At 44.2% G+C, this 16830-nt stretch overlaps 1 protein-coding gene across 1 annotated transcript in view; it reads right to left on the bottom strand.

Moving 5' to 3' along the window:
* Positions 1-3172: 3172 nt before the first annotated feature.
* The window catches only part of oca2 (oculocutaneous albinism II), a 47711-nt gene continuing 34053 nt past the window's right edge, over positions 3173-16830 (bottom strand). Inside the window, exons 20-23 of the mRNA XM_076081542.1 lie at positions 16661-16765; positions 15611-15704; positions 11893-11986; positions 3173-3260 (exon numbers count right to left, since the gene is read on the bottom strand). Coding sequence (XP_075937657.1) covers positions 3173-3260; positions 11893-11986; positions 15611-15704; positions 16661-16765 — 381 coding nt within the window. The remainder of the gene's footprint in view (positions 3261-11892; positions 11987-15610; positions 15705-16660; positions 16766-16830) is intronic.

Here is a 16830-nt window from a genome sequence, read left to right on the forward strand (position 1 = left end):
TGTACTTCCTGCTCCAGCTCAGGAAGTTCAACCTGCCTCAGGAGCTGCTGATCCTGTTCTACTCAGCCATCATCCAGTCTGTTCTCTGTTCCTCTATCACTGTGTGGTTTGGATCGGCCACCAAACAGGACAGAAACAGACTACAACGGATTGTCAGGTCTGCAGAGAGGATCATTGGTTCCAGCCTGCCCTCCATCCTGGACTTGTTCACCTCCAGAGTCAGGAAACGGGCTGGAAAGATCTCTGCAGACCCTTCACACCCTGGAGACAAGCTGTTCCAACTCCTCCCCTCTGGTAGGCGCTACAGGGCTCTGTACGCCAAGACCACCAGACACAGGAACAGCTTCTTTCCACTGGCCATCACTCTCATGAACAATAAATAAGTCATATTGCACTACCTCTGTTTGCACTATTGTATTTTATATATATATACATACACACTTTTGTTTGGGATATATTTATACTTATATTGTATATAGCTGTTAAATGTCCTTGTTTTTCTTATATTTCTCTTGTCTATTGTATATATTTCATATGTGTGTATGTACGATGAGAGTAATGTGTAACCGGAGTCAAATTCCATGTATGCGCACGCATACATGGCCAATAAAGCCGATTCTGATTCTGATTCTGATATGTATCATACATACAATTCTATGTTTTTTTGTCTTGTTTTATTTCTGCCTTTGTTTGTGATTATCTGACCCAACAATATGAGTTTCACCTGATTGCTGCTCAGCCCTGCTATCACCTGTCCCTTGTTATCCATCTCTTTTTGGGGGGTATTTAATCTCTGTGGTCCCCTTTGTCCACTCAGGAACCAAAGTCTGAAGAACTGGTGTGGAGGATATGAAAATACTATAAGCCGAAGGTCAGGCAGGAACAGCAGGCAGGTTACAGATGAAACAATCCTCACGTGACAATAAAGACGTGGGGACAAAGGGGACCATCCATCCATCCATCCATCCTCCTCCTCTTATCCGGGGTCGGGTCGCGGTGGCAGCAGGCCAAGCAGGCTGACCCAGACCTCCCTCTCACCGGGAACATGTTCCAGCTCATTCTGGGGGATCCCGAGGCGTTCCCAGGCCAGCTGGGAGATGTAATCTCTCCAGCGTGTTCTGGGTCTTCCCCGGGGTCTCTTCCCAGTTGGACGTGCCTGGAAAACCTCCAGTGGGAGGCGTCCAGGAGGCATCCTAATTAGATGCCCGAACCACCTCAGCTGACTCCTTTCGACGCGAAGGAGTAGCGGCTCGACTCCAAGCTCCCTCCTGATGACCGAGCTCCTTACCCTATCTCTAAGGCTGAGCCCAGCCACCCTACGGAGGAAGCTCATTTCGGCGGCTTGTAGCCGCGACCTTGTCCTTTCGGTCACGACCCAGAGTTCGTGACCATAGGTGAGGGTAGGAACGTAGACCGAGTGGTAAATTGAGAGCTTTGCCTTCCGGCTCAGCTCCCTCTTCACCAAGACGGTCCAGTGCAGCGCCTGCTTTACTGCTGCAGCCGCACCGATCCGCCTGTCGATCTCCCGCTCCATCTTACCCTCACTCGTGAACAAGACCCCGAGATACTTGAACTCCTTCGCTTGAGGTAGGCACTCCGTCCCCACCTGGAGGGAGCAATCCACCGAATACCATGGCCTCAGATGTGGAGGTGCTAACTCTCATCCCCGCCGCTTCACACTCGGCTGCAAACCACCCCAGTGAATGCTGGAGGCCACGATCCGAGGAGGCTAACAGGACCACATCATCTGCAAACAGCAGAGAGGCGATCCCGAGACCCCCGAACCTGACGTTCTCCACCCCCCGGCTGCGCCTAGATATCCTGTCCGTGAAAGTCACGAACAGGACCAGTGACAAAGGGCAGCCCTGGCGGAGGCCAACACCCACCGGGAACGTGTCTGACTTATTGACGAGGATGCGGACACAGCTCCTACTGCAGTCGTACAGAGACCGGATCGCCCGTTGTAACGGGTCCGGCACCCCATACTCCCGCAGCACCCCCCACAAGAACCCCCGAGGAACCCGGTCGAAAGCCTTCTCCAAGTCCACAAAGCACATGTAGATATAGATATCTATATATATATCTATATACTGTATATAGTTTTCCTTTAGTTTATATATATATATAGATAAAGAATGAAGTGAAACTGAGCCAAATGAACAGCAGAAACATCACAACCTTTATTGTTCACGTTGATCTCAAACATGAAACATAAATGGTGCTCAGGTCGGCGCCCTGTACGATGAATACAGGTGATGTGCATCCGCTCCATGTAACAGCATGTTTCTACATTAAATGTGGTCGACTACAATAACTGAGTTTACATTTCATCATTGTGTACACAGTACAATAGATATTATATAACATGTGTATAACAGTCTACATCTGTTTGACTTAATCACTCCACTAAACGTTTGATTGACGCTGTTCATTCACACATTAACCTTTCAAAATAAAATCCCTTTCACCGGGTATCATGGTTCCTTTAAAACATCATCGTGAGTGATCGGTGCCAAATCAGAGAAATACAATTAATGAGGAAAACGTCCGTAAACAGAATGAGTGGTCTGGCACCAGAGGGGTTAACTGGATTAACACCAGTAGAGGGTCCAGTAGAGGGTCCAGTAGAGGCACCAGTAGAGGGTCCAGTAGAGGGTCCAGTAGAGGCACCAGTAGAGGGTCCAGTAGAGGCACCAGTAGAGGGTCCAGTAGAGGGACCAGTAGAGGGACCAGTAGAGGGTCTAGTAGAGGGTCCAGTAGAGGCACCAGTAGAGGGTCCAGTAGAGGCACCAGTAGAGGGTCCAGTAGAGGGTCCAGTAGAGGGTCCAGTAGAGGCACCAGTAGAGGGTCCAGTAGAGGCACCAGTAGAGGGTCCAGTAGCTCCATGAGCAGCATTACGGACTGGGACCGCTTTCTCCAAGAGACTTCCGTTGGATCAACTCTTTGAGTTTGTGACTTTGTATTGTTGGATGTTGGATTCAAAGTTGTGGTCAGAGCTCTGGTGGTTCTGGTCCCCCCGGTGGTTCTGGTCCCCGCTGCTCTTTTTTGCATTTTAGTCAAAGACGTTTTTTCCCAAAAAACACAAGGCAGCTGAGCTTCATGTAGTGCCCGTGATCTTATCGGTCGATCGGGTTACTCGTCACATTTACAGCGAGCTGAATGTTCCTTTCGATCACATGTTCCATCCGAGTCCGATGTGGGTGAGCAGCAGGTAGCACATGCCGATCATACACGTCATGATCATCATGGGGAACCCTAACCTGTGAGAAGAAAGGAAACAGATTTGTGATGTAAATGTTTATGTTCATCACCAGCGTATTTAACGTATAGAGATTCATGGTCCCCAGACGATGAATCCTTTCTAATCCACAGACTTTTCATCAAGTCATATTCAGGAGACAACCTCCGGTTCTTTAAAGTAAAGTCAAAGCTTCATGTCTTAAAGCTGCATTCTCTCTAGTGTCCACCAGGGGGCGACTCCTCTGGTTGTATAGAAGTCTATGAGAAAATGACTCTACTTCTCTAAAAATGTTCAAAGAGGTGGAATCATCTGCTGGAGACCCAGGACGTATTGCTGGACCCGCTGGAGGGAAGGGAGGCACGGGAGAACCAGAACCAGGACTGAGAGGGGCAGACTGTCAGACCCTGCTGCAGTAACATGAGAGGTTTCTAAAGAGTCTGGTGCTCAGAGACACTACCACTTTAGTCCACAGGGGGCGACAGAACCAAGAGAACTTAGAGTTCCTCGTAGCAGCTTTAACTAAACTCAACTAAACGTTAGAAATGTACTTATTTCAACCCAAACCGTGATCATAACCCTAACCAGGTAGAAATGTAACAGGTGTTTTGTTCCTTTCTCTTGCAGTATGTTTTCTGTAGACTCTTGAAACAATCTTGAGTTAGATCGTCCAGAATCAGAAACATGTCAGACACGCATCCATATCATTAATACAATACGCAGTAGAAACAATATAAGGTGTTAAAGGACCGTTACTGTTACTCCATCATCTTATTTGTCATTAAAATCCTCAAATCTCTACAAATGGGTGACTGCACACACATTTGTTTCTCTACATCAGACAAATGGAGCCGACGGCCTGAAGCGACGTGGTCATGAATACGAGTGTGATAAGGCGGTGGGTACTTCACAACGTCGCCTCGTATCACAGCTCCTCTCTACAAACCATCTCAGTGAGTCTGTGATATACGAGAGCATCAACCTCACAGCAGAGTAAACACAGAGCGGAGATACATGTTCATCTCAGAGAACACGTCTTTAATGCTCCACCAAGAGGAGACCTCTGACCCGTCTGCTGCTCTTCATTCAACTCATTTCATTGACCGTCTTCGTGTTTGTCCTCTTTTAAAGACAGAGACGCTCAAATGCCTCATTAGAAAACTTTCTTGGCCATTGACTACATTTACATTGACGCTTATATTGAATATCAGAATTATATATGTTTGATATAAACATTGTTTGTATATTCTGAATGAGTTCTTATTGTGAATGGATGATGTTGAGAGTGAATCATGTGTGATATGTTGATATTGTTCAGGTTCTAGGATCATTCTTTGGACATGTGTATATATATATATATATATATATACATATATACACACACACACATGTATATATATACACACACATGCATGTATACAGCTCATTCACTATCAGAACAACAACAGTTAGTAGAGCTGCAGTAGAGATGATGTCATGGAGATCAACATTCATAGTGAGACCTAATTCAGAATATACAAACAGAATATGATGTTTACATGAAGAACATGTAAAACTGCAGACAACAGGCCAGACTGCTCTCCAAGTCTTTTGGTTCCTCAGCTAGTGTCATGAATTTAAGATGTGTCCTCAGATGGTCCATCACTTGGACGTCTATCGTGTCCTACATGGACACATGGCTGCTCCGGAGGCCAGAGATCTGTTTGCCTCCGGTCTGTCTCTGACACAGATCAGTGTTGGAAAGACAAAAGAATTTCTTCTTTGTCGAAGCAGGAAAGAAGTATGTTTAAACTATATAATACTACTGAGAATTAATATCATTAAAATATCATTTAGAGCAGATGTTGCTCACTGTTAAACTAGAAAATAACCAGAAACATACTGATGATGGTTCACATTACTGTCTATTCACTGTGCTAATCTTCCTATTGAGATTAATGACAGAGCGACAACACTAAGTTATTATCATGGTGGTGACGCACGGTAACACTAAGTTATTATCATGGTGGTGACGCACGGTAACACTAAGTTATTATCATGGTGGTGACGCACGGTGACACTAAGTTATTATCATGGTGGTGACGCACGGTAACACTAAGTTATTATCATGGTGGTGACGCACGGTAACACTAAGTTATTATCATGGTGGTGACGCACGGTGACACTAAGTTATTATCATGGTGGTGACGCACGGTAACACTAAGTTATTATCATGGTGGTGACGCACGGTGACACTAAGTTATTATCATGGTGGTGACGCACGGTGACACTAAGTTATTATCATGGTGGTGACGCACGGTAACACTAAGTTATTATCATGGTGGTGACGCACGGTGACACTAAGTTATTATCATGGTGGTGACGCACGGTGACACTAAGTTATTATCATGGTGGTGACGCACGGTGACACTAAGTTATTATCATGGTGGTGACGCACGGTGACACTAAGTTATTATCATGGTGGTGACGCACGGTGACACTAAGTTATTATCATGGTGGTGACGCACGGTAACACTAAGTTATTATCATGGTGGTGACGCACGGTAACACTAAGTTATTATCATGGTGGTGACGCACGGTGACACTAAGTTATTATCATGGTGGTGACGCACGGTGACACTAAGTTATTATCATGGTGGTGACGCACGGTGACACTAAGTTATTATCATGGTGGTGACGCACGGTGACACTAAGTTATTATCATGGTGGTGACGAACGGTAACACTAAGTTATTATCATGGTGGTGACGCACGGTAACACTAAGTTATTATCATGGTGGTGACGCACGGTGACACTAAGTTATTATCATGGTGGTGACGCACGGTAACACTAAGTTATTATCATGGTGGTGACGCACGGTGACACTAAGTTATTATCATGGTGGTGACGCACGGTAACACTAAGTTATTATCATGGTGGTGACGCACGGTGACACTAAGTTATTATCATGGTGGTGACGCACGGTGACACTAAGTTATTATCATGGTGGTGACGCACGGTGACACTAAGTTATTATCATGGTGGTGACGCACGGTGACACTAAGTTATTATCATGGTGGTGACGAACGGTAACACTAAGTTATTATCATGGTGGTGACGCACGGTGACACTAAGTTATTATCATGGTGGTGACGCACGGTGACACTAAGTTATTATCATGGTGGTGACGCACGGTGACACTAAGTTATTATCATGGTGGTGACGCACGGTAACACTAAGTTATTATCATGGTGGTGACGTACGGTGACACTAAGTTATTATCATGGTGGTGACGCACGGTGACACTAAGTTATTATCATGGTGGTGACGAACGGTAACACTAAGTTATTATCATGGTGGTGACGCACGGTGACACTAAGTTATTATCATGGTGGTGACGCACGGTGACACTAAGTTATTATCATGGTGGTGACGCACGGTGACACTAAGTTATTATCATGGTGGTGACGCACGGTAACACTAAGTTATTATCATGGTGGTGACGCACGGTGACACTAAGTTATTATCATGGTGGTGACGCACGGTGACACTAAGTTATTATCATGGTGGTGACGCACGGTGACACTAAGTTATTATCATGGTGGTGACGCACGGTGACACTAAGTTATTATCATGGTGGTGACGCACGGTAACACTAAGTTATTATCATGGTGGTGACGCACGGTGACACTAAGTTATTATCATGGTGGTGACGAACGGTAACACTAAGTTATTATCATGGTGGTGACGCACGGTAACACTAAGTTATTATCATGGTGGTGACGCACGGTGACACTAAGTTATTATCATGGTGGTGACGCACGGTGACACTAAGTTATTATCATGGTGGTGACGCACGGTGACACTAAGTTATTATCATGGTGGTGACGCACGGTGACACTAAGTTATTATCATGGTGGTGACGCACGGTAACACTAAGTTATTATCATGGTGGTGACGCACGGTGACACTAAGTTATTATCATGGTGGTGACGCACGGTGACACTAAGTTATTATCATGGTGGTGACGCACGGTGACACTAAGTTATTATCATGGTGGTGACGCACGGTAACACTAAGTTATTATCATGGTGGTGACGCACGGTGACACTAAGTTATTATCATGGTGGTGACGCACGGTAACACTAAGTTATTATCATGGTAGTGACGCACGGTGACACTAAGTTATTATCATGGTGGTGACGCACGGTGACACTAAGTTATTATCATGGTGGTGACGCATGGTAACACTAACACGCATGATAACACTAACACGCATGGTAACACTAAGTTATTATCATGGTGGTGACGCATGGTGACAGTAATGGACTGTTTGTTTGTCCACTGGCCAGCATCAAATATAACTTCATCTTCTATCTTAAATGTAGTTTTACCAACAGACATTCTATATTTTACAATAACTACTGAAGCACTCTCAGGTCACACAGGGCATCACAGTGTTGCATGAAAACATGGCGGAATTAGCAAGATAGCTAAGTAGCGGGCCGCCCACTAGCTAGCTTGCTAATTCCAGCAACACTGGTTACAGAACATGAGCCCAACAGCGAGGCATCTCTTCATCTCTCAGCTTAGCCTTCTGCAGCGCAGCAGCACCTACAGCTGAGGTTAGCAGAAGGCTAAGCTAAACTGAGGTTAGCAGAAGGCTAAGCTAAGCTAGTAGCAACATCTTCTCTCCACCTCTTAAGTGTTTCTCCCACTAAAGCGAATCAAATCACAGAGATGAATACGATGTTGATTCTCACGCCCAACAACACATCCAGAGGACATTTTACTGACTAACTTTTGATTCTTTAGGCCTTTGTGACATAATCATGACGTCAAATGGCTACAAAATCACAACATAGATGTTTTTTAGTATTTATGACTTACTAAAGCAACGTCGTAAAGCTCGCCGTTCATGGTTATTGCTGAAATGGATTTCATTGAGTTTATCTGCACCATGTTATATGCAAATTGTTCTACAAACAAAACAGAGCAAGAGAAAAACTTGTTGGCAAAATGAAAGAGCCCGTCAGAGAACGTGAGGACCAAGCTTCACATCTGATCGACGGGGTCAGTTACTGAGCTCCCCATGTGGCCAATTAAGTTACTCAAGTTCCTTATTGAAGATATTTCTGACAGCTGGAGAGTGAAATGTTTGGGGGATTTGATGAGAGTTTAGGCACTTTATGTTGTTCTTTGTTATGCTCCATCGCAAACAAGCCAAATGAGAATTGTCTAATCAAATATCAATACCAGAAACAACAACAGATAATAAAGGCTTTGGTACAAGATGTTTTCCACACAAACACACACAGAAAAAGAACTGACAGATAATACAGGAAAAGGCCTTTATCAAGATTCAATACACACTAAAATCATTGAAAAGCTCTTCGTGTGCTTTTTGTGTTTCCTTCTCAAGAGAGAGTTGCAGCTACCGGCCTGTTGTCTCCGCTCTCTCTCTCTTATATAACGTTTCTAAGCGCTATTCTAAGATGACCTTTCAAAATCTCCCATCTATCGAGTCTTCTGCAGCGGAGAAGCTGCAGCATACCTCAAATTAAAGAGTAAATGTTGGAGGTGTGTGTGTGTTTATGTCTTACTCTTTATTGCTACAACTATTTGTTCATTCAGATGAATAAAATGATGCCGTTTCCATTTAATATGCATGTGGAAATATTAGATTAGTAGTTGAACGAAGGATTAATGAGGCTAGTCGAGTACTTAGCTCATTAATAATGATGTCAGCGCGGCGTGGCGCTGCATTTAAATCGTCACAGAGTCATACTTTCTGAGTGGCCAACTGAACTGAGCTGCAAAGGTCAGGAGATTATCATTGTTATTGACACATCAAAGGTTTAAAACAGGATGTGAATAATGAAGGAAAACCTCAGAGAACAAAACTCAAATAAGAGGGAAAGGTTGACGTGTCAGCCGGCTAAACAACGATTTGTCGTGATCTGACTTTCCTGACCTTCCACTTCCTGTAATTTAAGAAGTCTGTCCCCCTTCATCACAAAACCTCCTCTACTGAAAGGCTTTTGCCATTAACTCCATATTTCCACATTTACAATCGTTCTAGACAACACAGTGATGAGTGTTTGAATCATAGACTCTCTATAAGAAGTGGACGTAGTCATCGCGACGTCTCTCATCGGTTTGTGGACGTTTTGAAGCCTTGAGTTCAGTGTTTTAGCCGTCGCCATCTTGTTTTTTTGCAACCAGTGAACAGGAAGTGACCATATCTGGACTGAGGAGGAGTGACGTAGAGACTTGTCAATCACCGTGTAGCCCCGCCCTAAAGCATCCCCTGCTTTATGGTCTGTTTGACTCTAAATGGACCATAATGTACTAAATGAACATCATGCTGTATTGAAGAAGACTTGAAACTAGAGATTGAGACCATAAACTCATGTTTACAATGTTTACTGAGGTAATAAATCAAGAGAGAAGTAGAGTCATTTTCTCATAGACTTCTATACAACCAGAGGAGTCGCCCCCTGGTGGACACTAGAGAGAATGCAGCTTTAACACATGAAGCTTAGAAGAATTTTAAAGAACCGGAGGTTGCCGCCTGGTTTGAAACTATTTAAATGCAAACTCTTGAATTATTCTGTACCAGTTGTGTGAGAGTTTGTAAACAGATGTTTTTGTATAGTTTTGTTGTTGTTAAGCTACTTCCGTCTGTTGGAGACGTGAGAGAAAAACGTTTTCTTCAAGAATCAAGTTAAAACAGAGAGAATAAGTGATGGACAGATGGTGATTTAGTGGGTGAAGTAATCCTTTAAATATTCCATCAACATGAGACCACTATGTTTGTTTTTATCTCTGTTGAATGAATGTCAACATTAAGATGGATGAGGAGGAGGATTCTCTAAACTCATAATGAGACAAGCTGAGGTCACCTCTACTGGAGTGACTCTGTGTGCTGAGCAGCATGACGGGACGGAGGCCAGATGAAAGAGGTTCACCTTGTCAAAAAACACCTGATAATCTACCACGGTGACTTAATTGTATGTGACGGGAGCTCTCTGAAAGCACCGATGCAATCTCAAAGACTTTCTTTGGATAAACCAGAGGGACTCTGTCGTCTGTAATCAACTGGACATCACGGCTCCACGACTGAGCCTTTCTCCACGATTACGGTGCCTGCTAGATTTCTTGCAATTAAAGGTAGAACATCAGCAGTGATTAGTGGAATGAGAGTATCAACCCTGTCACATGTGAACAAACTAAATAATGGTCCCCTCTCCCTAAATCCACTCACACCGTTTAAACTTGTTTGATTTGTTTACTGTGTCTGGTGGTACCGTGGATGGCGGACCAAAAGAAGGCCTCCAGGTCTCTGTGGGCTCATCTGGGCTCTGAATCTGACCATCTGATACGGCTCCAGTCAGTCCCAGCTGCCCCCCCCCCCCCCCCCGTTACCTGTCTCTCTGAACAGCTGAGACCCTTTGCCACAGACAGACAATTACAGCCTTCAGCCGAGAGCGACGCTTCTATCCGACAGAGAGAGAAGAGGAGCCGACAGGCTGCAACTGCTCTCATCTACTCCAGTGGATCTCATGCAGATGAGAATCCTCAGTCTGTTTAGTGCAACAACTAAGTGGAACAACTGTGATGACATTTCCCACTAATTACATCTTCTGCAATGACTGGAGCAGAGCATGAAGGAAACAAGTCAAATGCACAGTTTGTCTGTAATTGTGCATTTTACTTGACAACACTAAAGGTCATCTGTTGTTATTGTTTTCTTTCACTTCCTGTCCTCTTGAGATGGAGAGGCTGAAACACCGGAGCAACCAACCGCAAGAAAAAGCTTCCTGCTGTACAGACAGTGTCGTGCAGTGTGCAGAGAATACACGAATGTGTCTTTCAAACATTTCTAATAACTCCAGAGAGTCTAAAAGTCTAAATGTATTGAAAGAGATAGAAGTCGTTGTTTTATCTAATGAAATATTCTGCTTTCATACATATCTGTTGTCTTTCATAAACTCTGCTCTCCCGCTCGCCGCACGATTTCTATTCTGTAAAGAAAGTTGATTTAATCAATATAAAGACTATCTCATTTAATCCAATTCATCATTTTATTTAATTAAAAAAATTAAAATCCATAACAACGTTGTCTCCCTGAAGTCTGCTAGCGTGGCTAAAAAAAGAAGAAGCAAAGAAACAAAAAGCCTGAATGTTCAAACGACGGCAGAACGAGGCCGCCACCTCGTCCCTGTGAGGACCGTCCATCAGCTGGGCAGCGATCGCTCCAGAGGAACCCTCACGTGACCCTTCGCTGTACATTTAGTGACAAACAGCCACAAAGCTTTAAAGAACAGGAGTCTCGTCTGCCAGCTGCACACATTCAGATATCATCTGCTGCAGAACTAAACGGCCTTCGCTGTCTCCTCATCATCACACCACAGCACACTGTGCATGAATTAAACGGCACCGAGTCGCTCACTGCACGTTACGCCTCATCAGACTCACATTCACCCGTCTTTCAACATCGCTGACCACTTCCACTCCTCGTCCCAACGTGTGTCCGGCTGTTACGTCACCTGAAGTGTTGATAATCATAAACTCACCTGTAAACTTAGTTATGTATGTTTGTTGTGCTGTTCTTACTGTTATGTCATCTATTTTGACATAACATCTTCATCTTTAAGGAGGAGAGAGCTCACCTGAAGAACTCGATGAAGGAGAATCCGTAGCCGTGCTGTTCAGCGATTCCTGCACACACAACGTTGGCTGATGCTCCGATCAATGTGCCGTTTCCTGAACAGACGGGAAAACACGTGAGTTTAACTCGGGGAATAAAAATATAATTTTATTCGTTTCTCAGAAGTGAATTGTACTACACGTGTGTACTCTGTCGCCCACCGCTAACCCCCTTTAAAGGGGGCTCTCGGTATTATGAGGTTCCTTTAAAATGATCATTTCTACATCAGCTACTCAGCCTGTGTCACCTTGAATTCACCAAAACCTGAAATGGTCTCAGGCTCGGGCAGGAGAGCAAACATAAGTGTCTTTGAATGTTCATGTGTTTGAGATTATACGACGGATTATTCTGAACCAGTTGTGTGAGAGTTTGTAAACAGATGTTTTCATGTAGTTTAACTTCTGTTAAATGTTACTTTTCTCCGTTCACCGTGGAGACACGAGAGGAAAACAAACTTATCTTCAGAGAATTAATGGTGAGCAACTGAAATACAAACATTTAGGTGTTTTCCTCTTACGTCTCATAAAGAGACGTTTCTGTGCTGCTGTCCACCCGAGAGAGAGACTCCGATGTTTACGTCATGATGACAATTAACAGACAACGTTTTCCTCTTGTGGAATTTTTAATGTGAAGAGATTTGTTCTTGTTGCTGCTGTTTTACATTCCTTAAGATGCACATTTAAACAATGCACCGCAGGAATGAACTACTGTGCATCCCTGTGTTGCATAGAGACAATACATGATCCTTGAATCCTTGAATAAAACACCATCACATATCCAACATGCATGCAGTGCTGTAACAATAATAACTAGAAAATTCCTAAAGAAATTTTGACAGTGTGGCTTCTACTGCCCGAAGAAATCGCAATATATACACACGCCAACATTACCGGTAGTGTCATTCAGGTTCAATTGAGATAGCGCTACTCTTTTTTCTGTATTTTAGATTCATACTCTTGGATTGAATCTTGTATTTGTGGGGCTTTTATTTTGAAAGGGTGGGACTGGGTGAGAGAGAGAGAGAGAGCCTGTGTGCGTGTGTGTAACTGGTTGCCATGGTGAGGACGCACCTGGAGTCTGAGTGCGAAAATATGGATACCGTGAGAAAGATAAGACTCTGTTGAACGCGCTGATGTGGTTTTTATGTTTGTGGTGTTAATAATATGAGCTCCAGAGCAACAGACAAAACTGGTACCGTCTGCGTTCTTTGAGAAATGAGTGGTGAGATTTAACATGGAGTCTAATGGAGCAGTTGGTTGGAGTTCATGTCGCTCTGCGGCTCTTTGAGCCAAATGTGTAAATCTGTTGGATTCCATAGACACTTTACTGCGACCAGCACAACATTTCCAAGCTTTTTGGCCAAAATGGTGTATAAAGAGTAAACATTGTGGGAGCTGGAGCAATTTGTTTGGAAAAATCACAGAATATTTTCCTGCTCCGCTCCACTCTGACAGTGATGCTCTCACTCTAGCTCTTAACATTCCGTGCAATACACACCCATTATAAAATCTGAAACGGCCCAAAATTTTCCTGAAACTTAATCTGTGACTTCATGAAAACTGTGCTAGCTATCAAAATGTCCCTTTGGCTCAATAAAGTGCAGCGTTTTGTCTACATTTTAAACTTTGAATCATGTTTCTACGTTAATGTACGGCTAGTCAATATGGGCCCAAAGTTAAGTGGTTTTTTAGCTCTCTTCACGCCGAAACCCCATTCTCTCACCACTAATTTCTCAAAGAAAGCAGACGGTACCAGTTCTGTATATTGCTCTGGAGCTCACATTATTAACACCACAAACATAAAAAACACATTACCGCATTTGGCAGAGTCTTATCTTTCTCACGGTATCCATATTTTCGCACTCAGACTCCTGCTAATTTGTTAAAAAGAGGAAGGGGTTTTGTTCAAAATCACTGATTACTGCAACGTTTCTTAATCAGTCTGCCTGTAGCACCAGGTGCGTCCTCACCATGGCAACCAGTTACACACACGCACGCAGGCTCTCTCTCTCTCTCTCTGTCTCTCTCTCCCACTCACTCAGTCCATCTAACTGTCTGTCTCACTCACTCACTCTGTCTCTCTCTCCTCTCTGTGTCTCTATCTTACAGTCATTCAGGTCTTAGATATTTTTAGAGGACTCTTCCCCTCTCACCCCCCCCCCCCCCCCCCCCCCCCCCCCCATTTCAAATTAAAAGCCCAACAGAATGAATTCTAACTGGAATGCTTGTGATGAAGCCTCTCATTTTAGTGGCAAACATTATGATTCTGTCTCCTCTCCCCCTCTCTCACCCACCCAGTCCCACCCTTTCAAAATAAAAGCCACACAAATATAAGAGTATGAATCTAAAATGCAGAAAAGAGAGTAGCGCTATCTCAATTGAACCTGAATGACACTACCGGTAACATTGGCGTGTATATATTGCGACGGGCAGTAGAAGCCACACTGTCAAAATTTCTTTAGAAATTTTCTAGTTATTATTATTATTAAGCCCGCAGGATTACAGTCAGTGTGGCTTTGTAGCGCAAAGGCAGTTTTACTGCCTTTGCGCTACAAAGTCACACTGAATAATCATCTGTCAGTAAATCCATATCAACTTTTCCTCTTTCTAATCCACTGAGTGTTTGACAGTCAGGCTGCGTATCCGTCCCTCCGCTCGATACCGCTCACATCTCAAAGAGGCGTCAGCGTTGGAGGACGGAGCCGTGCGGTGGGCGACATCGAGCTGCCGATCGATACGGAACCCGAAGCAGAGCAGTTGATTAAAACCGAAAAACACAATGACAGGTCTCTGACGGTCTCGCTCTTTGTGTCCTTCTCGCCTAAACAGAGCAGCGAGGTGCTGAAGGGCCGGCCGCCGGGGACCGCTGGAACCTGAACGACGCCACATCCTAAGGGGCCCTCGGGCTGCTGTCTCAAAGAGCCTGGGCTCCCCGGGGATGGGGGGGGGGGGGGGGTCTTCTGTTGTGTGTTGTTTTCAGTCTCCAGTCGACCCCCATTAATACTCGAGACACCCTGAAACCCTCAACAGGAAATCTTAAAAAATGTATTTGCCACTTGCACTAAAGTGTCTTTTTAAAGTTTACTGATGGTAAACGCTGGAAACCATTCTCACAGCCCGTCAGCGCTGCACCGGGAAGAGAGACCCTCTTCACTTCTAACAAAACCACCAGCAGGTAGATTCAGGCATCAAAACCACCACCAGAGAACCACAACACGGTTTTGAAAGTCCGTCTTGGTCCCATCAATCTCCCCTCACCTTCACCAAAAGTCGTCTTTTTGGATACTAGAAAGCGCATCACTTGCTCCGACTGTTTCTTAGTCACAAGGATTCATTTGTGTGTTGAACCCGATAAATAATTCAAATTGACTTTCATTTGCCATTATTTTTATTCCTGAGACAAATCGCGTCCCTGTACACGAAACCAATAGATTGCATTTCGTGACTATTTCCCGACCTGCCATGCTACTGGGCTGAGATGTCAACCAGTTATTTCACACACTGGGTGAGGCCTCACAGCACACGACCACATGCTTCTAATCCTGGCTGCACGTTTGCTGCACGTCATTCCTCTCAGTCCCCCCCCCCATGTCTGTCCTGTCTCTCTTCACTGTCACCATCAGAGAAAGACATGAAATGCCAAAACAATAATCCAATTTTTCATAAAGATGAACATCTCACCCCCGAGACAGGCTCCCATGGCCAAGGCATAGATGAGAGGTTTCACTGGCAGGTTCACATCCGCGTCCTGACTCAGGTTGATGAGAACTGGAATCTGCAAGAACAGAGATGGATCGGAAATGATTCAAAATATACACAGATGTTAGTGTCTGGCAGAAAATCAGTCTCATAGACAAAGCTTTATTCTTTTACATATTTCACTTTAGTTTGGTGTCTGAAACAAGTAAGTAGTCTCCGATGCATATACATGAACACAGGGCGGCTCAGTCTATGATGTGTGAAGGGTTTTACATGCAACATACAGCTGCTGATGAGCCGGACCGGACCCCACCACGAAAGAACAGAACAGTGTGAATGCGAGTCTACAAATGACACATTAAAGCTTTCATGTGCAGCGTAGCAGTGATGCTTCCATTTGTTCCTGCTGGTGGGACCAAATGTTGCATGACGGTACACATTCTTACACACACACACACACACACACACACAAATATATATGTGTATATACGGCTGTCACAGAATCGTTTGTGCTTAAAGTTTGAAGGAATAGTTTGACATTTTGGAGAATATATCTACTGGAAGTTTTTGCTAAGAGTTAACTTAGCTTAGCACAAAGACTGGGAATAGCATACTTACACTGGTTCTTATTAAAAGGTAACTAAATACACTTTTTGTGCCAATTCAATAAACAAGATATAACCACAGACTGTTTATAAGTGGACGTTCGTTTGTGGACGTTTTGAAGCCTCAGGTTCAACGTTGTAAACCCTTTATAACCAGGAGGCAACCTCTGGTTATAAAAAGAGAAGCCAAAGCTTCACGTGTTAAAGCTGCATTCTCTCTAGTGTCCACCAGGGGGCGACTCCTCTGGTTGTATAGAATCTATGAGAAAATTACTCTACTTTTTAAAGACATCAGAACAGTTGACGGTTAACGCAGCCAGTAATGATGACGTGTAATAACGTGTGCTGGAACCACATGCATAAGGTCTGTCACAATACTGTGTAACATCAAGGACCATTGAGGACTTGATGTGCTGCAGCCTCTCACCATGGTGGCGGTGAAGGGAATGTTGTCAATGAGAGAAGAAGCCAGAGCCGAGACCCACATCACCAGGATGATGGCTATAGCCAAGCGCTGGTCCTCTGGCACCGCCTGAGAGGGGACATTCAAACATAATAAGTTATTACTGTCATATTACACACACATAACCACCGCAA

The sequence above is a fragment of the Anarhichas minor genome, unplaced genomic scaffold, assembly GCF_050575085.1.
Source record: "Anarhichas minor isolate MPS153535 unplaced genomic scaffold, ASM5057508v1 ptg000081l, whole genome shotgun sequence".
Lineage (NCBI taxonomy): Eukaryota > Metazoa > Chordata > Actinopteri > Perciformes > Anarhichadidae > Anarhichas > Anarhichas minor.